The following is a 26,928-nucleotide window of genomic DNA, read 5'->3' as shown; positions in this document are numbered from 1 at the left end:
CATCACAAATCCAAACAGCACCGTATCGGCTGAAGATTAACTGTATCCCAACCAAAACCACTGGGACTGGAAGCCACAATGGGGTAAGAACGGAAAAGACCTCATGCCTGTTTGGGCGAAGAAGAGTCAAATGGACAACAGAGTGCTCTTTAAACACACTTCTTTCCCCAATGTTGAATAAAACTGGAAAGCTGGGGGGGGATCTTATCAATGCTTATAAATACTTAAAAGGTGTGTGTCAGGAAGATGGGGCCAGGCTCTTTTCGGTGGTGCCCGGGGACAGGACAAGAGGTAACGGGCACAAACTTGAACACAGGAAGTTCCACCTAAACATGAGGAGGAACTTCTTTACTTTGAGGGTGGCAGAGCACTGGCACAGGCTGCCCAGAGAGGTGGTGGAGTCTCCAACTCTGGAGACATTCAAAACCCGCCTGGACGTGTTCCTGTGCAACCTGCTCTAGGTGACCCTGCTCTGGCAGGGGGGTTGGACCAGATGATTTTCAGAGGTCCCTTCCAACCCCTACCATTCTGTGATACTGTTTCACTCATCTCTATGATCACTAAATAGCTCTGAAACCTACAGGGAAGGTACAGTATCTCTCTAGTGCGTTTTGCACAGAAGATAAGAACTTGTTACTGCTACCAGTTAGTCCGCTTGCTTATGCAGCAAGTGTTTTGGTGCCCTGATGATTGGCGATGCTCACACAGTGGTGGGATTCTAGGTTGTTTTTTTTCCCAGTTTGCTTAGGAAGTTACACGTTTTTGCCTGTGTTGAAGAACATGATTGCCTTTTGAATGTTAATAAATGTAAAATTAGAAAAAGTCAAAAGCTCCTGTGCTTCTTTAAGTCAGACCCTTAATATTTACATTCCCATACCATTTTCAAACATTCTGTTCCATGCTGATTTTTCCCCTGGACAATGTCTCTTTCAGTGTTTGGGCTGCAGATTCTCTTCGAACTAGTCCTGCAATTGTGGAATTTATAAACATGTTTATTCACTAGTGGAAAGGGGGAAACCAATATTAACGGAGTAAAAATGGTTAAGCAGCTTCTGCATTCAAAATGGCACAAAAAGGAGCTTGGACATACTTGCACCAATATCTAAGCAAATGTCCTTTTACTAAATCTCCTGAATAGTAGTGTGTCAGCATAATATATGTTATCCTCTGCATGCACCGGTTCTTTTAACTGACACATGATCCTGGTGTTATGGGTGTTCAGGTAACAAGCAGGATGGTATTGGCTTTGTTTCACTGCTTGAAATATATTTCTTTTAATTAATGAAAACCTGGATTCTTTATGTACCTTAAGTTCTTGCTAATATCGCCGAGAATTTTCTGCAAGACTGGGCCCAAAACCCAGGACACATTGTGAAGTGGTGACTTATTTGCTGATGAAAGGAAAAGATATATTTAATAAAAACCTTTATTGTGATGGCATGACAAGTAAAAGACTTGCTGCTTCAGGTGGGTTCTACAACTGTTTCCCATGTATATCTTGTGTGTGCAAATGGACAATACCATTATTGTCTATTTCATGGAAGTTGTTTATTCAACCGAACTGTTAATGACCAGGCTTGTTAGACACCTACATCTAAACCAGTGGCATGTGTAGCAATGGATACAGAAGGGCTCTGTGAAGGTGTGATTCATCTGACCTACTTTGGCTGGCTGTTTTAGCATGAGATGACTCACACCCTAGGAGGTGCCTGTTTCTCTCCTTTGGGTATAAAGCAGGCTGAGGATGACTGGCTTGCAGATAGCTGTCTGCATTCCTTCACAGCCATCTCACCCTTGTCGTCTTTTTACTGGCTTACTGGATTATTGTGCCATTTAGGCAGTTTGCTAACAGCCCTCCTACCACTCTCATTTAACACTCACAAAGAAGAAATTTTTACTTCAAAGAGTAAATTGAATCATCTGTGTCCGTAAGGGGTCTGTACCTAAAGTACCTGCTGATTCTCAATGATTGTGGACGTAATACTGTGAAATCTTGCAGAGGCTTTAATGCAAGTCAGTTTAAATCCAACTCTGAATTACTGTAATCAAGATTCAGTACAGGTTTTGATTGGGAAATGTCATGGCAAATGTTTCTGAGAGAGAAATCATAGAATACTGCAGTGTACTTAATAGACAAAGAAGTCTTAAATCCATATATTTATGCATTTCAGCTACATACTATTGTTGATGGAGTTGTATGTTAATTCAGCTTGTGAGATTCCAGCTTCTGTGGCTTTCCTGGCAAGGAAAGCTGCAGCATTTTCCCAGCAGATTGCTGACTGCAAGTGTCAGAAGTCTGTAGCTTTCAGTAGTGTATATGCTTCTCCCTGTGGTGCCTTTTGCACTGCACAGTATTGTTTCTGCTTTGTTCATAGGTTCTGAAGGCATCTGTATATTTTGTCTTCTACAGGAATCTGTAAAGTTCTGCTATATTGTATAGCTGATGCCCTAGAACTGATGATTTGTCTTGAGCTTCTCCTGTAACGTTTCACTGGTTTCTCTCTCCACTACAGAAAATGGCTTCAGGCTGTCTTTTGCCTGATCACATGTACCAGATATCCAGATCTGGATAGCAAAACGAGCAAGAAAATGGCTTTCATCCTAAGTGACTGTCACTTTAAAGTAGAATAATACCCGTAAACTGTCTTAAAAAGAAACTCAGCCATTTTTTTCTTTTGTCCTTTCAATCACAGCCTTCTTATCTGAACTGCACTTTTTTCTCCTTTTCTTCACAAGAGCTTTCTTGTCATGCTTAGCATGCAAGGATGTAGTTAAGTTCCCCTGATGACTTAAATGTGAGCTTCCAGGATTTATGGGCTTTCTTCTGTGATGACTGTAAATTGTCCATTGATACGGGAAAGATTCATAGGCCTTGAATACATCTAATTATGTTAACACACGTGAGGATGCAGGTAAAGTCACACCACAGTCCCTCTAAGTACAGACCGAGTCTCTATTTGGGCAGGCAGCTATACACGGCTGCATTAAACTCAGTGACAGATACATGGCGTGACCATCACTTCCTATCACAATTAGAAAGAACTCCAGAAATACAAAATATTCCGATACATTAAAAAGCTGACGTATTTACCAGGTTGGTCAAAGTGATTTATTTCTACATCCCTTCTCTGTCAGTGCAGGGACTGTAATTTACTGCATATACACTGACTAAAATAGAGAGGTTCCACTCTGGCTACTTTCTGGGTGCTATTGGAGTATATTTAATAACTAGAATTTTTAAAAAGCTGGTTTCAGTTGCCAAATGAAAATAAGACTTTCTGTCAATGTAGCAGTTACAGTCTGACATCTGACAATTTATCATTTCTGTACCCATTTTCATCAGGACAAAATATAATTGGAAGCTGGCTGGCAGTTTTGCTAATGGTGCAGAAAGAATAATAAAATCTAGTGTTAGAAATGTTGTATGTGGTCTTGGAATGGTAACAGAAATTAAAACTTGAAAACACTGTATTTAAATAACTCATTCTTCCTACGTTATCGTTCTGCATCCATCTAAGCACCTAGTTAGGATTTGTTTGAAAAGGAAGACAATTTCATTTTGATACAGCTCAGCTCTAGTTACAGCTTTGACTGTGTCTAATTTAGTGTTATTTCCTTCCAAAAATCCCATTTTAACACTCACTGTTGTCATAATTTCTTCTTTTCCAAGCACTGAGAGATTGATAGAAATCTGCTTTATAGAAACCTTACCTATACCAGTAACGTAGTGAGATTTTGTCTTTCTTCTTCCTAGCCATCTGCCTCTTTTTGTTTGGAGTGGAAGCAAATAGGCAGCAGCAATTAGGTTTCCTTTGATTTTCGTGCATCTAAGCTTTTTGACTCATGTGTTTCAAGCCTATCTTTTGCTGGGGCTTTCACCCTTTTTGTCTCCAGCAAGTTACCAGTACTTTCATTGTTTCTTTGCCTATGTCCCCTCTATCTAATTTAACGTTGGTAGGGAGGAAGAGACAATGGTGCACGGAGGGATCGGAAGACCCAGCTCTCCCCTGCCGTTCAACATGTCTGCCTTACTTTGCTCCAGTGTGTTTCTTGCACTAAAAACTTACTTGAATTACCTTAAATTACTCTTCTTTACATTTCTTTGCTGTTTCAGCTCATCTGCCCTCCCCATTCCAGGCATACCTCTTCTGGTTCTTAAGATTGGTTGGTTTGCTTCTGCAGCTTTCAGTTGAAATCTGGTGTTTCAAGCTATGGAAAAGAAATGTCACCAACTGAATGTGAGCATGAGGAGTGCAACAGGTGATACCATTTCTTAGGGATCAGCTCTGTCCTCAGAGCTTTGATTTCTCATAGGCTAATTAACTATTTCTTGAAAAGCATTTTTCATTATGAACATGTTCAGAAAGTGAAGATCCATGTTGACCTGGAAGCGCCCCCTTTAGAAAAAAAAAAACAAACAGCAAAAAATAGGACAGCATGATGATTTTCTCTCTTGCATGTTTTAATGAACTAGGCTAAGATTTAAAAGACATCTATCGTCATATAGATTGTATAGCATTTTCCATTGTAAAGCATTTTCCAAAGGGCCTTATTTGCAGAGTTGTGTTCTCAGTTCTTTTGAAATATCTCTATTTAGGCACTGAAAAATGGAGACACCCAAGAACTATTAATTGTTTTTTGAAATCTTAACCTTCCAAATTTGACTTTAAAGGACAAAACCACAAACTGCTCTTGGGTTGTGTTGCACTGTGTTTTTCTTCCAGCTATGCTGGTGTGGGATGACTTCCTTGGATCTCACAGGCAAGAACATTTCTCCATAGACATCTCCAAAAAGAAATGGGCTGTTGGCATAAATATGGTCAATGATTTAGTTAGCAGTAATTTTCTTGTGGCGTGATTGAGATCATATGATTCACTGTAGCACACTGAACTACCATCTTGCCACTTAAAATGGTAAGAGTCATTCAGCATGTTGTATGATGCACGCAGGTGGGTTGTGCTGTCATCAGAGTAAGTCCTCTGCTAGCTTCTGCTTCTGGTCATACCTTCCAAGGCAGAAAGAGTCCAATTTTCCATGGCCAGTTGTCTGTCTGCCTGACCAGTATACAGAAGAAATTAATGGGAAAAAATATATTTTCACACAAGATTAAGTTTAAGGTACTGAAAAAAATGATGGCTTTAGCTCCAGTATTTTTTTTCAACACTCATTTTACTTTAATCACTGGCTTTCTTTTCTGATAGTCATAATACACGGTATGGTTTGATTGGTTTTGTTATGGGTACAATTTAGAAAATAACTATTAATCATTGAGCAATGAGTCAAAATGAAGAATTAATTCAGAATTTCAAATAGCACACCTCAGGCATATTCTTGTTTCAAAAAAACATATTCCTTGGGCATCTTCTTTTAGATGAAAAATTAAAGCCAGTATCTTTTCTACCTTTGTTTAATTCTGATGATCTGCTAGACAGTCATTAAATTTTAGGAAATGCTGGTCTTGTTTTTTTATGGAAGTAGTTTTATTTACAAAGTAGAAATGTTTCTATTGTTTTTAAGGCACTGTAGTATCCGTAGAGAAAAATACATAAAAAACCCATGGGTAAGATGATGTAATTGCACAGGAAAGACCAATAGATGCTTAATCTGAAAATATATTCAATTTATCCTTTTTTTATTTTTAATAAGATTAATGCAATAGCCAACTTGGTGACTTCTCTAAATACCACAGGCAAATGCTTGAAATCTCAATATTTGAACTGAGAAACACGGTAACAGAACTGGAAAAAAGACTTAGCAGTGTTGAAGATGAAGGTAAGTGAATTGCAACAGAGTGAATTGCAGTCCTAATTGATTAGGAAACACGGGAAATTAATTCTTTTGGGTGGATACAGAGATACAAGTTTTTATTTAGAAATTGAAGTTTTCCCTTTTCAAACATGGCTATTACAGGTGTGATGTTGCAAGTATGAAAGTAAGGAGTACTACATGCCATGTGTTAGCTTTAATAATTAATGAAACTATGAATAACATGAATTCATAAAATTGGTTAATATTCTGGCCACAGTATGCCCAGTGAAAAACTCTCTTGATTTATATTTTCCAAAGTCTTTTGTATGCAAAAATCCTCATTGTGAGGATTACTAAATGGAGACTTTCTTAGTCTCCAGAAAAAAGTGGGAACAGTTTGAAAAAATGCTAACTTCTACTTGAAATGGCATGAAATAATTTGGGAAACAGCATAACCCTGTATTTCTTTTTAAGGTAATGAATGGAAAACCAGATATGAGACACAAGTAGAATTGAACAAACAGCTGGAAAGGCAAATTAATATTCTTCAAGAGAAGACGGAGCTTATTCGTGGCAATCCAGCAGGTAGAAATGGGTATTCATAACTGTTTTTCACCAGTATTAGTGATCATATGTTGAAATTTTATCAATGGGTCACATTTTCTGCTTATTTGTAGATAAATTGTCCATTGTTCGCAGCTTTGATCAAATGCCTGTGGTGAGTACTATGGCATTTAGTTGGTTAAAAAGAAAATCACAGTGCAATTGAAAAACTTGTTTAATCTTTGTTTTTTCATGACAGAAAATATCAGCAGCCTGGTCTGGAAACCAAAACAATCAGTCCTGCTTACTTTTTTATTGTTTCAGATATGCAGTTGCTTATAAATTTATAGAGTAAAATCATTAAGTAGGAGGTACATAAGACCTGAATGTTGGGAAGAATCATGTAGTGAAATTTTTGACTGAGTGAAGGTTGTGTGATTGGACCTGCACTAAGGTATATGAGATGGAGTAGCTGAACTAGTTCCATGAAAAAGTAGAAAAATGTTAAACCTTGATCACAAAATCATGGAATCATTTAGGTTTGAGATCTTCTAGTCCGCCCCTCCTACTCAAGCTGGGCCAGCTACAGCAGGTTGCCCAGCATCATGTCCAGTTGGGTTTTTAATATCTCCACGGGTATTTAATATCTCCACAACTTGTCTGGGCAATGCATTCCAGTGTTTGGATACCCTCACAGTAAAAAAAGTGCTTTCTTGTGTTCAGATGGCATTTCGTGTGTTTCAGTTTGTGCCCATTGCCTCTCATCTTGTCAGTGGGCACCACTGAGAAAAGCCTGTCTCCGTCTTCTTCGTTGCCTCCCATTGCACATTGCTGAGATCCCCTGGGCCTTCCTTTCTCTGGGCTGAACAGTCTCATCTCTCTCAGCCTTTTCTCATCTGTTAGATGCTCCAGTCCCATAATCATATTCGTAGCCCTGTGCTGGACTTGGTCCAGGAAATCCATGTCTTTCTTGTACTGGGGAGCTCAGAACTGGACCCAGCACTCTGGATATGTCTCACCAGTGCTCAAGGGAAGGGACGGATCACATCCCTTAACCTGCTGGCAACATTCTCACTAACGCAGCCCAGGCGGCCATTGGCCTTCTTTGCAGCAAGAGTGCATTGCTGGCTTGCGGTCATCTTGTTGTCCACCAGGGCCCCAAAGTCGTTCTCTGCCAAGCTGCTTCCCAGCTAGTCGGCCCCCAGCATAAACTGGTGCCTGTGGTTATTTCACCCCAGGGACAGGACTTTGCGTTTCCCCGTGTTGAACTAAACTCCATGTGATTCCCCTGTGTCGATTTCTCTGGCCTATTGAGGCCCCTCTGAGCGGCAGCACAATCCTCTGGTGTATCAGTCACTCCTCCCAGTTTTGCATCAACTGTGATAACATAGATGAATAATTGCAGTAACATTTTGCATAATACAGTTACAGGAAAATTCCTCATTTTACAGTAAATACGTCATTTTTGCAAAACCAAAGGAAGCATCTGGTTTCATTTTTAAAATTTTATTTCTTAATATGCTCATATTTCATGACCTGTATTTAAACAAAGCATAAAACAGTTTTCTGTGATGTTGAGGAGAAAATGGCAAGAAAAAAACAGGAAATATTTTGGCCATTTAGTCTTCTAAAGTAGTAAATGAAGTGAAAACAATTTTAGACTCAGGACTGCTTTTTCCTTAATCTGTCATCTGCTGAAATCTTTTACTTTGAGACCTTTTCTGCTTCTAACCCGCTTTTAGAAATAAGGAAGGCAGATAAAGATGTGATAATGTCTTGTAACATAAGCAGGAATGATGAACATTATGAGGCAGGGCTCTGACAACTTTTATTCCACTTGCTTATGCTTACGGAAATGTTTCCATCTTACTTTTTTGTGCTTCAGATTCTGAAGATTAATGGGAGTTTACTGAGTCGAGAGGAGGCTGCATTCCCTATTCGTGGGAATGATTATCTTTTTTAAGCAGGGTGTGAATAATTAACTGCTCTTTCTGATCTGATCCATGGCTTTCAGATAGTAAACATTATTGCCAGTTTCAGTACTGTCCTAGAGGCCACGGTGTTTTCTAGGATGGCAGGATATTATTTATTTTAAACAGTTAATTAAAAAGAGAACAAAATCTTTCCCATCCCACTTTCCTGTTTCACGGAGTTGATTTGAAAATACAACTGGGATTATATTTGAAGAAAAGTCTTGAAGACAGAACATTGATCTAGTAAATTTACAGTAGAGTCTGCTTCAGACAATGTTATTCCTGTCAGCCTGTAAAGCACAGACTGGCATGCATGCTTACAGTATCAGAAGTGTTTATTTCCATCCACTTGCTAGTACTCTCTTAACAAATCCAATTACACCTCGCCAAGCACTGGAAGAGTCATTACCAGTGAGGTCATTTCCTTTACCAGCAGCTGGGCTGCACCAATCCAGTACATTTCTAATCCCTACTAAATACTGCCCTGCCTCCTCACCTATGAGCTGTGGTTCCTAGAGGTTTAATTACTTTTCCCACAAAGGAAGGAATCACAGCACAACTAAAAGATTCATACTGCTAGAAGGAGTCTGTAAGACTTCTCTGGAGAGCCCTAGACTTACTCAGTGACACCTAGGGAAGTCTGGAGCCCATGTGCCATGCCATAGGTTTTTCTTCTGCAGTTTTAAGTCCTTCCTTCAGCCTTCCAGCTTAGGGTGAATACATTTATCTGTTTGCTAGCCAGAGGGGAAAAGAAAGTGCTTAGGGATTCAGTGAAATGTTTCATTTTTCCTTGTTTTGATTTTCAGGAGATGGAAAGAAGGGAAGAAAATTGATGTATTTTGGGGCTTTGCTGTTTTTTTTTTTACTGAAGCTATCACAAAAGTCAGTGTATATTTACAGACACTCATGGAGAATGCAAAGCTGCTTTTTTTTCCTTTGAATCTTAGGAGATAAAACATTGGTAAAAAAATACATGGATCATTTTGTGGTGTTTAAGCATATAAGTTTATCCAAATCCTTTTTATGTTTTTGAGAGTTGTTCAGGGGAGTAGTGGGGAATATTTAGCTTCTCCTCAGATGAGAATAAAGAGCAGATGTGGTGAGTGGGTGTAGAAAAACAAAGAGCTTTGCAGCCAGTCATCAATCTATGTTTGCTCAAAGTGAAAATGCTGAGAGTGGGTATATATAAAATTGTGTGTGTGTGTGTTAAATCAAAAAGTACACTATGATATTCAGCTTTCAACTGGCAGTTGCATACGAAGGTCTGTGGAAAGATAGCAAAGGGATTCTTCCAGCAAGATGATACAATTTCTAGAATGTGGCAACAGTAGACAGTAGATTTTGTTTTGAGCAACATATTTAGAAAATTAAAGAGTATTTGCAAGTCTTTTTAACCTGTGTTCCCAAGGAAGTTAGAATTATGCAGTTAGAATAATTAGAAGGACCTCTAATAATTCTTAACTTCCTAAGCAATTTTAGCTGTGTTTAACAGAGGAGGTATCTCAAAGATAGTAAAGAGATTTATCTCACTCTGCTAGTCATTTAAGGTCCTACCATAGTCGATAGGAGAAAAATATGTCTGTAGAGTAATTCATCCTGTTTAGAGGCAGGTAGCATAAAATATTTTCTCAATATCAAACACTACAGGAAAAATTAAAAAAAGATTAGTCATCAAGGACCTTGGCAGTCAGCAAACTATAAAAACCTGAATGAAGGAGAAGAAAATACAAATGCAAATTCTGGAGTAATAAGGAAACACAGAGGATTTTCTGTGTTGATAAATTGCAATAATTGTTGCAGATGGCTTGCACTATTCTTGCTTTAGAATTAGAATTGTACTGATGAATGATTCCTTGCTATTAAAAACACCCCCAAACCACTTAAATACACAGTTATTGTTCTGAAGTCCTCATACTGACTTGAGATAATCCTTTTTTTGTTTCAAAAAAATCATGTAGATGTCACATGGCAGTAAGTGCAGATCCAGTACCTTCAACACACAAATTTTTACAGCCAGGGTTTAGAAAATCATTTTTGTGTACTGAGGGCAGATTAAAAATAACCTAAACAGTGACAAGCACAAGGGAGTTCCAACAGTAAAAACTGTTTAGTCAGTAATTTCCTTCATGTCTCAATGAATAATACAAATGTCATACAGTACTTCAGAAATAATTACAGAAGGAATGCCTTCTCTCTAAAGTATAACATGATAGGAGTTTTACTTGCCTCTCTTAAACATGCTGCATTCATTTGTTCGTGTTTTTTCATTAGATGAGTTTTGGTGAAATACATACTCTCTGCTAAGCATAATTTCCCATATAAGCAGAATGAAAATTATTCCTTTCCCTCTCACCATTTCTGCAAGAAAGAATCCCTAGATAGCGGCTTTAGTATGCAAATACTGAAAAGCATACTGCAAAATCAGTTCAGAAGAGCACACTCCTGATAGCATTGCCGTAGCAACGCTCCGGTTAAGATTAGCCAAGGCACCAAGGTTTCTGTGATAAATCACCATTTTCAGGAATGTCCAGCACCATAGCTGAGAAAATTCTGACATTAAGAGCCAGATACTTTGCAAAGCTGCCTTTCTGAAAGCACAGTGACCACAAAACTGAGACCCTCACACAGCCACCTCAGGGTTTTTTGCTGTCAGTTTTAAACTGCGAGCAGAAAGTGTGGCAGTGTCACACTGGAGAAGGCGTTGGCAACACGACGGGAGGGCAATCTCGGGTTTATAAAAACACACAACTTTGTATTTCAGTAGGTGTTGATAACTACCTATAGGGAACATCATCACTTGATAATGGTGTAGGAAATGTTGTCAATTCTCCTAGCAAGTCATTGTGAAATTAACCCCGTTGCTCTTGCTGGATTAAGTCGCCAATAGATCTATGGAAAGAAGGAATCTGTTATCCTATCTTTTTGTGAAACTTGGAAGTATTTTGGAGAAAGTTCTGTAGTCTGGTCTGACTGCCCGAAGCCGCTGCACAGACTTCCGCTTTCTACTCCTTTCACCTGACCTCAGACAAGCATTTTGGATGCCTCCAAGAGACCTTTTTGAATTGTATTTTTTCCTCTCCTTGTCATGTTCGCATTAGTTTTTCCTCCTGGTGGCCTTGCATAAATCAGCAGACTATTTTACTCAAATCACTTTATGGTATTCCCAGAGGCAGAATACGCTTTGTATTCCAAAGAAAAGAATCAAGGGAAAATCTTGCAGTCAAGTGACATTATTAGCTGGCTGTTGGCAAGAATTCCTTAGCAATTGGCTGGGACCCTGGGATATCTTCCAGACAAAATGTATAAGGAAGCAGTCTCTAGCCTTTTTCAGGCCTACCAGGAGAGATTGTGAAATGTTTCAGTCAGCAGCAACTTGTTCTGTCAATCTGAACCACAGCACTGGAGGTCTCCATTTTAACTTCCTCCTCCTCAAGTCAGCAGATAACCTCTATGAGCAATGCTGTGGAGATCATTGACATAAGGAATTAGGGTAGCAGTGTCTCACACCTGTTATTACACTGAAGGAGCCTGAGCTTTCCAGCAAGTCTCAGGCTGATTTCTTTACCCTGGCCATTGCCCATGTCTGGTCCTGCGAACTGGACACACTGCGCTCGTGTAGTTCAGCGCTCGCTCTGGTTTCGAATATAAAGATGATGGTAACCACAAGGGGGCACTTGGCAGTTAGACAAGTGCAGGGAGCCTTTCTTCACCTTACAGGATCTAGTGTGTATCTATCGAGTGCATATTCTATGTAGAAATATGCTATGCTAAATAACTTTTATGTATCATTTTTTCAGTAATATATGACTAGTGAGTTTACTGATGTCAACATAAAATCAAATTCTGTTACAGTAAAACTAAAGATGTAGCATTGCTTTCTGCTTTTGATGAGTTTAAAATGATATGTTAAAAGATTCAGCTAAGTCAGCTGATGAACGTCAGCTCCTAGCGTTGGGGGGAAGGGAGTTTATTTTCTAAACAAAACTTCATTTGATTTAAAATGTCAAGCAGAATGGATTGCAAAGGCTTCTTGCGTTGTTGGTTTTTTTTCTACACGACTGACAGATGTATTGCTTCTGTTCTAACCGATGGAGAAAAGTTAAAGAGCCTTAGAGCAAATTTCCATAAGGATCAATAGTCTGCATGAGTGGGCTCTTGAAAAGCAAGTTTGAGCCTCTTGATGATGCCGTGTATTTGTCACCTTGTCTGTTGTGAAATGATTAATAGAAATTGTCTCCTCTGTTGCCACTGGTAGCAGGGCAAAGAAAAATCCAGAATGAGAGCAACTTATGTGGGTGGGCTTAAAATTCAGCTGCAGTACCATTCTGTATAATTTCATTTTCTGGCAAGTGTTAAGCCAAATATGTAACTTCAGTCGCATGAAAAGGAAATTGTGTGAAAAAAAGAACTGAAGAATTGGTGTTCCCTTTGTGAAACTCTGGGCTTTGGTCACTGCTGGACACAAGACTTAATGTATCATTGCTCTAAGAGTAAATCTTGCTAAGCCCTGCAAAATTCCACTGCATAAAGAAAGTATTCATTTAAAATCTCAGTGTGTCTTTTAGATTACCAGCTTGCTCAGAGTGGCTTGACATGGACGACTTATTGAAAACTAAGGATCTTAAATTCAGGTTAAATCCCTTAGTCAGCTTATGTCTCCTTTTCAGGAATACATTGTCCAGCTATTCAAGGCTTAGTAGAAGAACCTGTAATAAATCTAACTTCAAAAAACATTTCAATATTCAGTTCAACCGCTTCTAAAAAGCTTTTTCAGAATTTATCTTTCTGGTTCATCCTGGAGGTTTTTTTGGCAATTTCTCCTTCTAGGGGATTGCTGCATACCTGGGAGGCTCTTTCTGTTTCTTTTGAGCTCTTACTCTTTCTTGCTTTGTGTTGAGGCTTTTCTGTGCTTCAGGAACTCTGCTTCAAGTCTGTGTTACTGCATGCTTTAAACTCTGTTTTCTGTGAGCTTTTGCTTTTGTATTGTTTTACTGTATTAAGCACCAAGCTGATCATACAACTATAAGCATCAAGAACTGAATCTGTTTCAGTGAGGTTTCTGTCTGCTTACTTCGCACAGAATTCAGGAAAGGCAAATCCATCCCTTAATGATTTGGCTGGGTTCATATGCTTGTGTTCCTCACTTCTTGATTTGCATTGTTGTGCAGCAGCTAGACTTCAGACACATAAGGTCTCAGCTAGTTCTTCAATTACTGCCTTGAAAGTAGGGGTGGGAGGTAACTTCCAACCAGTCCTGGCTAAAGTGGGTCTCTGTAACCTCTTTGAAGTTTTACCATTTAAAATGTTCTTGTGTCTGTTTTTGAAATTGCATTTTATAGTATTTGGGGACTTGGAGAGGTCTTTTAGTTGAGCAGGAATGTCCATGTCACTAGAACTTCAGTACTGCCATAATGAGCTCTGCATCATCCATCAGGTGCATGGACACAGTAAGAGAAGTCAGAAAGCTGAGTTAGCTGCCTAAGTTTCCTAGGTATTAAATGGGAGAAAGGCAGCTAGATTGGGATTCACAACAGAGTGTGTAGTAGAGATGGAAAACCAATGGTAAGTTGGTAAGAAATGTCCAAGAACTATGTCTGAAATCCTGCCTCCTTTCCAGAAGTTGGCAAGACCTTGCAGCCTTTCTCACTTGTTCCTTCTCCATCCATGTAGATTTTCCATTTCTGACTGATTAACAGCCTGGCTTCAAAAATTATCTCAGTAGTGGTTAAGTATGATGTCAAGGGCACGCTTAGGATACAAGATATGAGAATTCAAGCTTGTAGGGTAGCAGAGGACTAAAATGTAACAACTCATTTAATTTCTTTGTGAGTTAATTTTTAGGCTGTTAGACAGAAGAGGATTCCTTCCTCATGTAATGTGGGTGAAGCATGCTTCTCAGGTTGTGTCTCATTAGGGAGATGGCCACTAGAAGACTTCGCTTTGAGACTCCATAAAGTCTTTCAGCAGCAAACTAAGCAGCTTGATTAAGCTTGTGCGTATGGGCAACCACAATAGCAACAGCTCAGATGCCTATCTAAATTATATGACAAAACCAGATGTGAAGAATGTAAGACATTTCATAGATTGCTTTATTAGCATTAAGATGTTAAATTCTGCCTCAAGTGCAATTTAGACTCTAGTCCCTGTTCCATTTTGGCCTTCACTTCCCCATCTGTAAATTTTGAATAATTTATAACTTTCTTATTTCACAGGAGAATTGTAAGCATAGGTACATTAGAAATTATGAGGCACACAGGTACTGTAGGGATGGTAACTGTGTACTTTAGTCACATTATCAACCTATTTCCGTCTGTTTGCTCATCAGAAGCAGTGTAGTGCACCGTTTGTTTGCTTGTGGTTGGATATCATCCTTGCTCCAGAGCTGAATGAATGCCCAGGCATCTGCACTGGACCAGCTGCATTGGCAGCAAAAAATAAAACAGCGCTTCTGAAAGGATTAAAAGAAAAAAGATCTAAAAGTATTTTACTTTGTAGGTGAAAGAACTCAAAGAAATTACATGAGTGCCATCATTGAGGAGATACCAAATTGCTCGGTTGTGACTAACAGCTGCAACACCAAGTCTTGCTGACTTACGTAACACTGATGGACAGTCTAGTGAGGAAATAAATAGTGGGCTGTGGATTTACATAGAACAAATCTGGAGAGCAGCATGGACTTCTGTATTTACTGTATTCAAGCTTACTGTGGTGGTACAAAATACGTTGTAGGTGGTACAAAATATGTTGTACAGAATATGCTGTCACGTGGTTACAATCTTTAGTGTGCAATCAGGACAAGAAGGCAAAAAAAATTAGTTTCCTGGCTTGACAGTGCTGAGGCCTTCTCTATCTGTCTTGTTTAATTCTGTACTGACACTGATGTTGTAATGAAAGAGCACATGACCCTAGTGGAATTTAGCCAAATCTTCTCTTTAATCTGCAGCTTACTTTTTCTCCTTGAATTGGCCAACGTTGACTGTATTGACTGTAGGAGCCTTCTGTATTAGGACAAAGGTTTCATCTGCATCCAAGATACTTCTGCTCTAATTAGGAAAAAACCAAAAAACCCCAATTTTTACCATGTCTCCAGTGTGTCTGTTATAACAGATTAAGTTAATAACAGTTCAGTCATATGCAAAACATTCTTGAAAGATATAGCTTTTCTGTATCTCTTTTTTTTTTAATAGTGGGAGGGGTTAATCTCTCTTGGCAATGTGTTTTAAAAGTACTGTGCCTTTTGCCATGCTCCTGCAAAATCTTGACTTTAATTGAAATCATTCCTAGGGAAATCTCAGTAACATTGCTTTTGTGAAAAATAAAATTTGAAGCTGAATAAGTAACATGTTGTACAGAAAATTATGTGAAAAAGAATAAAAGATGCAATGATTTGCAGATGCTGCAAAGGAGAAGACTGGAGATATCAAACAGGGAGATGTAAGAGGCAGATGTATTTGTTTGATGTCTATCTGTTAGAAGCCATTAGTAGGACTGTAACTTTACACATCCAGAAAATAGAACGTCTTGATGATGTCCAAAGTCAAGGATATAAATTACAGACCTGAGATGAAAATTCTCTTATAAGAATAACATAATCTTTCGTGTCATGACAAATGACATTTTCAAGTTCACTCTGGAACAGACCAAAGATGACTGTGCAAGGCTGGGTGGATGCCCAAAAAAGTGAAAGCTGAATTGGTCTGACCAAGGTACTGACTGAGAGATGGAAGGCACAGTTGTAACAATAAAATGGTCACAGAATCACAGAATTGTTGAGGTTGGAAGGGACCTCTAGAATTTGTCAAACCTCCTTGCTTAAGCAGGACCACCTGGAGCCAGTTGTCCAGGATCATGTCTAGATGTTTTTGAAATATCTCTAAGGAGGTAAACCCCACAACCTCCCTGGGCAACCTATAGCAGTTCTCGGGCACCCTCACAGTAAAAAAGTGTTTCCCGATGTTCAGAGGGAACCTCCTGTGTTTCAGCTTGTGCCCATTGCCTCTGGTCCTGTCAGTGAGCACCACTGAAAAGAGCCTGGATCTGACCTCTTTGCACCCTCCCTCCAGGTAATTATATACATTAATAAGATCTCTCCTCAGTCTTCTCTTCTCTAGGCTGAACAGTCACAGCTCTCTCAGCCTTTCCTCACAAGAGAGGTGATCCACTCCTTTAATCCTTGTGGCCCTTCATTGAACTCTCTCCAGTATGTCCGTGTCTCTCTTGTATTGGGGAGCCCAGAACTGGACACAGCACTCCAGATGTGGCCTTACCAGTGCTGAGCAGAGGGGAAGAATCACCTCCCTCAACCTGCTGGCAATACTTTGCCTAATGCAGCCCAGGATAACATTGGCCTTCTTTGCAACAAGGGCACATTGCTAGCTAATGTTCAACTTCTTGTCCATCAGGACCCAGGGGTCCTTTTCTACCATGCTGCTTTCCAGCTTGTCAGCCTCCAGCGTATATCAGCTCATGGGGTTGTTCCTTCACAGGTACAGGACTTTGGACTTCTTGTTAGACTTCATGAGGTTCCTGTCAGCCCATTTCTCCAGCCTGTTGGGGTCCCTCTGTATGGCAGCATGACCCTCTGGCATATCAGCCACTCCTCACAGTTTGGTGTTGTCTGTAATGTTCCTGAGGGGACGCTCTGCCCCGTGATCCAGATCATTAATGAATATGTTAAACAGGACCAGACCCAGTATTGATCCCTAAAGGCTTAAATTAGGTTTGGGATTTTTTTACCATAAGCAAGCGTTCATAAACTCTCTGAGAAATAGACTGCACATGGATCTTCTGGATCTGTGGTTTGCATGATAAATAGGTAAAAATTTCCACACAAAAAAAAAAAAAAAAAAGGAGAATATTTGGAGGGAGTCATGTTATCTTCCTTTCCATGTTTACCAGGAAAATTTGGTAAATAAAGGCATAGCAAAGCATTAAGGTCATGAGAAGAAGTAACTGATTATTAAGGCAATGGTCAGTCAGTACAGAAAGTGAAAGGATTCAGCTCGTCTGACAAGGGAGACGCTTGAGTTAGAAATAAAAAGAAAAAAATTCTGAAACAGATACTTATTTTACATAGGGGGCCTAAGCAGACAAATGCGAGAACCTGACTAGCCTGAAATGAAATAGCATTGATAACAAAAACCTGATGGGATAACAAGTATTAAAGGTATGCACTTGGCAGGAAAGATCAAAACAGAGATAGATGTTGTATGTAGCAGATGTGAGAGACTCTTACATTAATGTTGTTTGTTCTTTCTTCATCATCTGTTTGGATTAATTCATCTTGAGGATGGAAAGGAAAACAAATTTTAATCACAATAATATTGAGAAGTAATATTGAAATCTATATTGAAACAATATGACTCACTTAAATATTAGGACACCAATATTTTCTTTCCTATATGTAGATGTCTACCTCTTGGCTAGATCTTTAATTCCTACTACAGGCAGCGCAGATCTAATTAGTACAGTCAGAGTATAGAGAGTTCTATCTAGATTTATCTAAGTGGGCATCTTCAGTGGAATAGTTGTGTAAACAAAGAGACTTGCAGATGTTTCAGTGCAGCGTAGCCCACTGCTGCTCCAGAAGAACGTGTCATATCTGCCACACATGAATGTCTTCCACACTCTGTGGCATCTCAGGTGGCAACTGAGTTGAGCTCTTTAGCTGCTCAGCTGAATGAATCTCTGTGCATTATTGATTGTATTGACTGTGACTCTTAGTAGGCATTTAGTTCGCATATGGACACTCAAAGGTAGATGTCCTCACCTCTGATTGGATCCCGTCCATAAAGTCAAATATAGATATAAATATAAAATTTGGATGGATGAATGGATATAATATTATTAGATTACTTCCAGAAATTGTATCATATGTAAAACTTGTAAATGAAGACTGAAAACTAATAATGATGAGGCCCAGATCTCAGTGGGTGTGATAGTTAATACATTTTGTCAGAAAATACTGGGTAAAAAGGAGGGAATGCTGGTTTAGATTTTGAAAATCTAGTAGAACATTGCAGAACAGCCAGTCATAAAAACATAAAAAAATTCAGATCAAGTGATCATGAATTCATTCGTTTTAAATTCAACATGTATATATTGCCTAAGTTTTCAGTAAAGGCAGAAACAATAAAATGCAGGACAAAGGAAGAAATAGCTAATGTCAGGAAGTGCTTGGAAGAGGAAATGACAGTAACCAAATCCTAAGGAAAATTGAAGGAGCTGGATATGCTTAAATTGAGGGAAATGGGTAATCCGTACCTTAGGATTTTGAAAAAACTGTCTTGACACATCACTGATCTGATAGTGAGTGGTTTTAATAAAGAGCTGTGGATGATGGCATTGTGTGCATTGGAGAAAAGCAAATCTTTTTTTTTTTTCTTTTTAAGATATATATAGAGAGGAATAATTGTTGCAAAACCAGACTGAAATACGGATTTATTAAAAGTGCCTCATGGTGGACAAACCTATTGACATTCTGTGATGAGACAATAGATTTTTTGTCACAACAAATATAGTAATCTTGTTCACTGTGGCCTCTGATAAAGATGCCGTGTCACGTGGGAAGTGACTGATTCGTTTGGAGAAAATGAAAATGAGTAGATTTGTTGAAGGAGTAAAGAGCTGGCAAATGGAAGACGATAGTGGTGACTAGTTAAGGAGGCTGCTGTGAAAATACAAGCGGAGTTCCTCCAGGACCAGGTTTAGGACTAATCTTAACATTTAACGCATGACATTTGATACACGGAGTAGAAATAGATTATGATATCTTTCTCCTGATACCAATCATGTAATATAAGAAGACTCTGGATGTTGTTTAGAAAAAGAATGACACTGAAGACTAGATTGTTAAGAATGGGATTAAAATCTAATAGCGTAAAACAAAAGATTTAGGAAATAGAAAACAAATGCTGTTATTAATTGAGAGCTCATCATCTGGACATAGCTGCAGAGGAGAATCTGGGTATTCTAGCTGATCCCATGTTGACTGTGAGCCATCAGTGTGCAGCTGTGAAAAAGGAAAATGCAATCCTAAAATTTCTCTGTGCACATAAAGTATTACTGACATTGTTCGAGGCAGTGAGATGGCTTCTGGAGTACTGCATACTCCAGTACATTTCTGTTCTCCAACCATAAGAAGGTTGATGCCCAGCCTGGTGTACAAAGGGGCTACTATGATGATTAGATAAAAGGACAGCCTGCTGTGTGAGAGACCGTTTTTAAAAGCTCAGCTTATTTATCCTAGTAAAATGAATGTTGAAAAAAGACATTCCTGTTTGCTGTCTGTGCATGCTGGGGGCAAACACCAGGTAGGCAGAAGAGCAGTTATCTTAAAGATAACTTAAATACAAGAACAAACAGGTATAAACTGACCTTCAATAATCTGAGGGAAGGAATTAAAAAAGCTATATGCTATTAGGGTCTCCCAATAAGAATGTCTCTACTGAATGGAGTGGATCCATTTATGAAGGAAATTACGAAAAGCAGTTTCCTGTGTTAGAAATGGAGGAGGACCTGCTTGAGTGTGCATTCTGCTCCTGCTACACAGCAAACAAAGAACTGGCCAGTGCCAGTAGCCAAAAATGGACTCTCCCACTGTTACTCTAGCTCATCCCAATTGTAGATAAGGTAAATGGCTGCACGCCTAAGACAGACAGTCTCCCCACAAAATACTGCTTTCTGGCCAAGTTGTTATGGATTGCCTTTGACATCCCATGTGCCTCTTCAAGCAGTGTAGCAGCTCTCTTGGCAAGTGGTTTGAGAATGGATGTGCATGTAAGATTTGAAATCTTCCTCCACTCCATCAGAGTGAACTTTGGTTAGAAGTAGGAAAAATTCTGGCTGGTCACCACAAGGAGACTTTGCTAACTTATCAAGGAGCTGCAGTGTGGAAAACCACGTCTGTATCATTTTAACATGGTGGAAATGTGTAGTGCATAACTGATAATTGTAGCATATGGTTAATTGCTCGTGTCTCTGCAGTGGGTCAGCTGGAACCATGTAAACAAGAAGTACACGAGAAGCAAATAGAAAGACAAGCATCATGATGCTTGAAGAATAAGGACTGTGGTGATGGCATCTTTACACAGAATAGAAATATTTGTAAAAATCTTTTTATTTACTATAACCACAGGGTTCCTTAAAGGAGGTTCTTAAACAACTAGAAGAAGAGAAGAGAAGTCTCCAGAATCAGCTAAAAGACTACGAACTTAGACTGGAACAGGAAGCAAAGGTTTGTAGTCACTGTATGCCTCTAATCTATAAAGCTATTACGTTGTCTGACAAACAGACAGTGCGTGTGGAACACACAACAGAATAGTTCCACAAAATATGTCACTGGAAAACAGGTCTGCTGTATATTTGTTTCTTCCTGTATGATTCAACTTTACAAATATTTTGCTTAACGGTAGTCTATATCCTTTATTTTAAATGTAGGCTTACCACAAAGCTAATGATGAGCGGCGCATGTACCTCTCTGAGATCTTACAGGTGAGAAAAAAAAATGTGTGACTCAATGACTTTTAAAAATCACTATGCTTTCTTAATATAGCAACGGCATCTGTTAATGCCATTAGGCCAAAGTCTTTTATCACTTCATTCATTTACCCAATCCATTACAAAAGCTGCTTTTTAAAAATTTTAAGAGCTAGAAATACAGTTTATTTGTTTTTAAATACCTTTTTTTTTTTGCTTTTGTATCAATTGGAGTTTCATTGTTCCCAAGGATAGTCAAAGTGCCCTTAACTGAGAAAACTGAAGCAATTTTTGGATACGTGCTCGCCCATCCATTAGTGACAAGACTGCTATGCTAATTTAATGTTTCAGTCAAAAAGAACAGAACCAAATTATAAGCAGGAGTGACAGCCACCTTAAGTAGCAATTTTTTTTTCATATTTCCCCTTTTTTTCTCTTACAGACAAGCTAGCCAGCAAGCTCAGAATGACAATACAGCACGTATTTCAAAATTAAATTTATAAGATAAGAGATAAGATACCTTGGTTTTTGTGAAATCAGAGGTTAAATTTTATTGCTGCAAATTATATAATATGTAAAAGCTGACACTACAAACTGGAGGAACCTGTAAAAGAACCTGTAAAGATTTCTAGTACTTCTTACTCTTAAAGAGCTCTTAATTCCTGAATAATGTAAAAGTAATAGCTTAGTGTGATACTCAGGAATGACTGTCAGTGAATCCCTGTCATAACTAGCTGGGGTGAAAGGCTGTAATTAGCAGTGTTTCCATGTGTTTGCACAGTGGGCAACTGATTCTCTTATGTGGTTCATTGCTGCTTTGGGAAATCTGAAAGACTTGCTTAAACTAACCTTCCAGCATGAAACCAAGAAATGCCCAATATCTTTGCATTAACAGTGAAACTGGGAACTGCTGGAGGAAGAAGGTAGGAAATAAAAGATGATTTTATTACTGAACATGCTAGCAAGAAGAGTGCCTATGTTCAGCTGCCTAGAAAATCACTTAAACATACATAAAACATTATTTGAAGTGAGGTATTTGCACTCGTATGTTGCTTAAATGGGTCATTAGGGACTTTGCCACTGAAACTCAAGGTAGTTAGTACATTATATTTTCAGTAATCAATTATTTGCCCCCATGATTTCAGAATCATATGAGAGCAACATAATCATCTTCAGATTAATCTCCCTATCTTTAGTTCTCAGAATGTTAAACAGCCAGTCTAAAGTAGTTGTAGAGAGATCCTCTGTCATCTGTGGAGAGAGAAACATGTTTAAGGTGCAAACCATCACACCTGTTTCACATCAAGATGAAAGGAATTTCCCAGGGACTCATCTGTCTCTCTTCCTGAGCTATAAGCAAAGTCTAGGTGAGTAGTTTAGATTAGACATCTACTTTTTACGTTACTAGTCTGAACGTGGCAGTCAACATAATCACGGTTGACTGTTGGTTGCAAAGGACGCAGCGGCACATCTGGTCCCTTCAGGTTCTGTTCTGCTATGACTTTGATTTGATTGTAGCTTTTACATTCCTTTCAAATCTGCATATGTATGCCCTCCCTTTTAGCAGTTCATTTTAACAATAGAGGCAGAAGTAAACTTATATTCAGTCCAGACTCTTTCAGATGTATTAAAATCTCACTGTTCTAGAGTCTGCACAGTAATGTTGTCAGCAGTTGAGTTAGAAGGACATACCCGTAGACTAACATTTTCCATACATTCCAAAGTAAATATACTACAGGATATTGTTATCCTGTGACAACAATATATTCCAGTGACACTCTCTTAATGTTTTTTAGGCCTTTTTTTGCTCATTATGTTTGTGCTTTTCTATGGCTCACAGTAAAAAAAATAATAATAGAATGGAAGCTTTTACTGGTAGGTGTTAAAAAATCCCAGATGTTTTGGGTTTTTTTCTGCTTTGTTTTGGATGCTTCCTGAAGCCTGTGGCAGAAGCGGAAGAGAGAGATACTTCTGAGTAGCCATTTCTTTTATTTACCTTTTTTATTATTGAGTGCTTTTCTGCTTTTTTACAAAATATATGCATCTTTGGAGTGCTTTTATTTGTTTGTCTTGGCCAGATCCATAAAGATACAGTCAATTTTAAATGATAGTTTTAAAATAAATTGAAGATTTCACAAACTTGAGAACTCATGCTAGGGGCGCTGATGGTTTATGGTGTATTCTTGTTTGATTTTTGCATTTTGTTTTCAATCTGAAAAAATGCTGGTTTGGGATTTGGACTGCACAAACCTCAAAGCACTTTTCTGGTGGTATTCAGAAATTGGTTTGAGAAGCAGGCAAAGAAGAATGATAGCAGATCTTTAAAAGAGTTATTCTTTCAGGCCAGATTTTTACTGCAAACTTTTACTAGCATAGTAGAGTTTGACTTGTGATTGGGGTTTCTTTGCAGAACAAGCCCGCAATTATAGACAGGTACAGCTGGAAAGCTGCTGGTGCAACAACGGCTCATTTCAGTTGGGATAGGCCTAGAGTAAACTGTACCAGCAACAACAGCACTATGGATAATAATCATATATACTGTCACTCTATATTCATATAAATTAAAAAAACAGTGAAGGCAATCGCTGATTGAAATTACACATTCTCTGATCGTCTGTCTTAATAAATAATGGTGGTTTTGCACAGCAAGGGATTTTGGCATGTGTTCAATTCCCCAAAACAAAAAGGCGTCAGTATAATATGTGCTTAAAGTACTTCATGGCAGTAATACCGTAGAGGGTAACAATTAGTTTGGAAATATTTTACTTCCTTAACTGTGATTGTGGTTAGGATTTAACTTGTTTTGTAAAAAATTGGCTGTTGCAGACCTCAGCTACACTTAAAATTGTTGAAAGGCAAAAACCAGGTGCTCTGACATGCAAGGGAGAAAACAAGATACTGAGGTAAATTTCCTTTATATTCCCTCTGTTTTCTGGTTTATTATTTTTTGCTCAGTACGTTTTGAATATTGCAACTCCGTGTTCATGGTAAATATCACTGAGAATAATCTTACCTACAAAATATTAATCTTAGCATGATTTTTGATACTGCTTTTCAATTGGTTTTATTTGCTACTAAGTATGTTGCAATCTTGAAAATACATATTTCAGTGGCCTTTTTGAAATCTTACAATACCTCTGATGTTCTTCCCTTTCAACCTGGGTTTAAAATAGATCATTTTTTTCTATATTACTGTGGAGTTGGAAGCAAGAAGTATACCCTTTAGTGCATTAAGAGTAATTCAATTAAATAAATGCTTTGCTTGGTCCTTTTTAGCCAATAGAGATTGTAAAGCTTTTGTGGATAATAAAGTGATTTTAGATGACAATATATAAAGGCTTCATGTGAACACACTTACCTATATTATTAAAATAAGCATACACAATACATATTAGGAACATCTGAAAATGTAGTAAGTAAATTATAAGCATGAAATTGCGTAGGCATATTTGCTTACCAGCTTTATCCTTTCATTCTGTGTAAGCGCAGAGTCACAGGATTTCATAAATTGGAAGAGTGGATCTTCATGCTCCAGGAGAGGATATTAGTAGAATATGAATTAATGTAGTACAGTATGAATTAATGTTTATAAATAAAGGTTCTCAATACAGAAAAAGCCCTGTATGGGTCTGAGGTACCACATATATAGCCACTGTGTGGCTTCTGACCCCATTGTTTAACATAGCTCATGTGGAGAAGGTCAGGAAGCCAGAACTAGGAGAATTCACTGTTTCTGCTGGGAGATTAAATGTCATCAGCCAGATATTGAGATTTGCTGAGGGTTAGCACTGATCTGTGATTATGTTGGGGTTTTTTTATCATTTATTTTAGTAGACCATTACTTACCCTGAAATTGTATGACAGTGTGTTTCTGTAATTTTCTTTATATCAAACAAAAGAAAATAAAGTGTAAATAAAAATAAAGTGTCCTGTAATTGCTGGTCTCAGAAGATACATATTCTAACAAAATATCCCCTTTCAACCCATTTTCCCTCAGAGGATTTTTTTTTTCAACTTTTCAAAGCGCTTTACACACATGAAGGGAATTGTTCATCTTTTAAATTTTCCTTAGTGGCAAAGGACCAAGTTTGCAAAGCATTGTCTTTTATAACCAGTGACTTAGAACTCTCAGGTCAAACTTTGTCTCAGTTGGCAACATGGAGATAAGATTGGGGATTTGGCATAGTTTGTAGTTTAAGAAAATACTAGAATCTCAGTAAGCACCCCTTGATCATCACCAGGTTAACACAGCCATTGTTATATTATTCCTTTTTAATTATGTTTTGATTTACAGCATGAAGATTGTTCATTCAAGCTGACATTAATAAGAAATAACTTCATTCAAATAAGGGAAGACCTGCATGATTGAAAATATATGTGTTCTTGAGAATAATTTGAAAATTTTCTCTCCAGAGTTCTTATCTCACTTCTGTTGGCCTTTCAGAAAATGCTCACTTTCATTGGATTTCAAACCATACTAAGAAACTACATTTAATGTTTGCTTTAACTATAGGTACAGGTGTGGAAAACCCAGCGTATGTATTAAAGCAACACTGAAACATTTTTGAGTAGTAATTGTGAACACTAATTATTGATACATTCATTTTTCTAGCCATCCAAACATAGAAGCCAAGTTCAGTGGCGGTCATTTTTATGGTATTTCACAGGACAAGAAGAAGATAGGCTAGCTGACAACTGCGAAAAACATGGGTGGCCTGATGACTCACAGCTGTGATGCAATCTCAGCAGCCAATTTAATGTCATTCTGAGCCCTTACTGTTACACCGAGTCATACAGCAGGGCTTATTAGCTCAGTTGCAACACTGCAACTACCTGGCTTCAAGTCCGTAAGCCCAGCTGGTTTTGAGTGGAAAGAAGTTTTGCTGCCGGCAGAATTCCACACAGCCATATGCCGTCTGCTTGGTCCAGCTCTACAGTGATCTACAGATTGATCAATTGATTCTGAGTAATCAATTGGTTTGAATTTGAATAATCAATTGGTTATTGAGAAAACTGGGGTCTTGGGTTCTGATCTTCCAAGCTCTGAGTAGAAGCATCTCCATATCTCAATGGGGGCAGCTGTCCCTTCATGACCATGACTGCTTGTAAGAGCTGGAACAAAGGATGGGTCAATCTCAAGAAGATTAGTGAGCCCTAGGGACAACTTTATTGGCTGTTTGCCCAGAAGTTTGAAACTTGCACAGATCATGTCATCACAGTTTCTACCGCATAACAAAATATTTCTCTGGCTACCATCGTGAATATAATGATGTGATGTTGTGACATGTTTTCCTTCAGAGTGCCTATTACTTGAGAAAGACGTTGAAACCCTGTATATTGTTGTTAGAGTATGTAAAGTGCTGTCTGTCCACTGTAGTAAAGAACAGGGAGAGAAACAAATGTACGTGGCATAAGAGTAGAGATGCATGCTGCTTGATCATGACAATGACCCTTCCCTTTGTGGAATTGCCATTTTTCCCCTGGAGATTTGTTTACATTCCCACTGATTTCTAGTAGAAGATCAAGATGAAAACAGCTCTAATAGGCCTCATGTAGGTGGTGTATGTATGTATGATGAGTATCACTTCAGAAGTCTGCTGGCAGCATTTCCTTTGTAAGATCATATGCTCAAGAGCATGGGTCTCCAGAGTGGAATACCTGCGGAGACCTGGAATTACATCTACATGAAGTGTTTTTCCATTCCCTAATGGGGATTATGTGACTGATGAAAATGTCTCCTTAGCCAGTTATCATTCTCTTTGTGCAAATGTTTAGTATTCTGTTCATGTTCTTCAAATGCCATAATTTAGGTAACAGGAAGTAGTCAAGAATGATGAGATGAGGATTGAGTTTGTTTGCAGAATAATTAGATGCTCTGCTAGCCTGCAAACCCAGAAATATACTTGTTTTTTCCTCTCTCAGGTTTATTAATTCACAATAGTAATCAGTTATGCAAATATAAAAAGCATGCAAATTTCTAGCAGTTAAAGCTTGCAGAGAGTGTGACATTTGATGACTAACTTCACCTGTTTTATTTCAGAGGGAGATACAGTGTTCCAGGAAACACGAAGATGGTTAATCCTCAAAAAGGATTGATTAAAAAGACTGTAGGAGTGACACAGCTTCCAAAACTAAAGCACTGATTTAATATTAATGCCAAGAACTTCCAATCACTTTTTAAAAAAT

The 26,928-nt window shown here is 38.4% G+C and overlaps 1 protein-coding gene across 1 annotated transcript; it reads left to right on the top strand.

Annotated features, from left to right (window-relative positions):
- CCDC169 (coiled-coil domain containing 169) lies at positions 1-26,928 on the top strand. Its single transcript, XM_063340841.1, has 8 exons — positions 1-83; positions 5,691-5,773; positions 6,224-6,334; positions 6,427-6,467; positions 20,402-20,500; positions 20,704-20,757; positions 23,569-23,645; positions 26,783-26,928. Exons 1-8 carry the CDS (start codon positions 79-81, stop codon positions 26,883-26,885), a joined length of 573 nt encoding a protein of 190 aa, XP_063196911.1. The 5' UTR covers positions 1-78; the 3' UTR covers positions 26,886-26,928.

This window comes from Chroicocephalus ridibundus, chromosome 1, assembly GCF_963924245.1.
Source record: "Chroicocephalus ridibundus chromosome 1, bChrRid1.1, whole genome shotgun sequence".
Lineage (NCBI taxonomy): Eukaryota > Metazoa > Chordata > Aves > Charadriiformes > Laridae > Chroicocephalus > Chroicocephalus ridibundus.
Note: the sequence above shows the minus strand (reverse complement) of the source record. Positions and strands in the feature narration are given on the sequence as shown.

What these genes read in the sequence shown, in the direction of transcription:
- CCDC169 (XM_063340841.1), top strand. An exon ending in ACCTCTCTGAGATCTTACAG is followed by an intron (nt 20,758 to 23,568) that starts GTGAGAAAAAAA and finishes TGGCTGTTGCAG; the next exon opens with ACCTCAGCTACACTTAAAAT. An exon ending in GGAGAAAACAAGATACTGAG is followed by an intron (nt 23,646 to 26,782) that starts GTAAATTTCCTT and finishes GTTTTATTTCAG; the next exon opens with AGGGAGATACAGTGTTCCAG.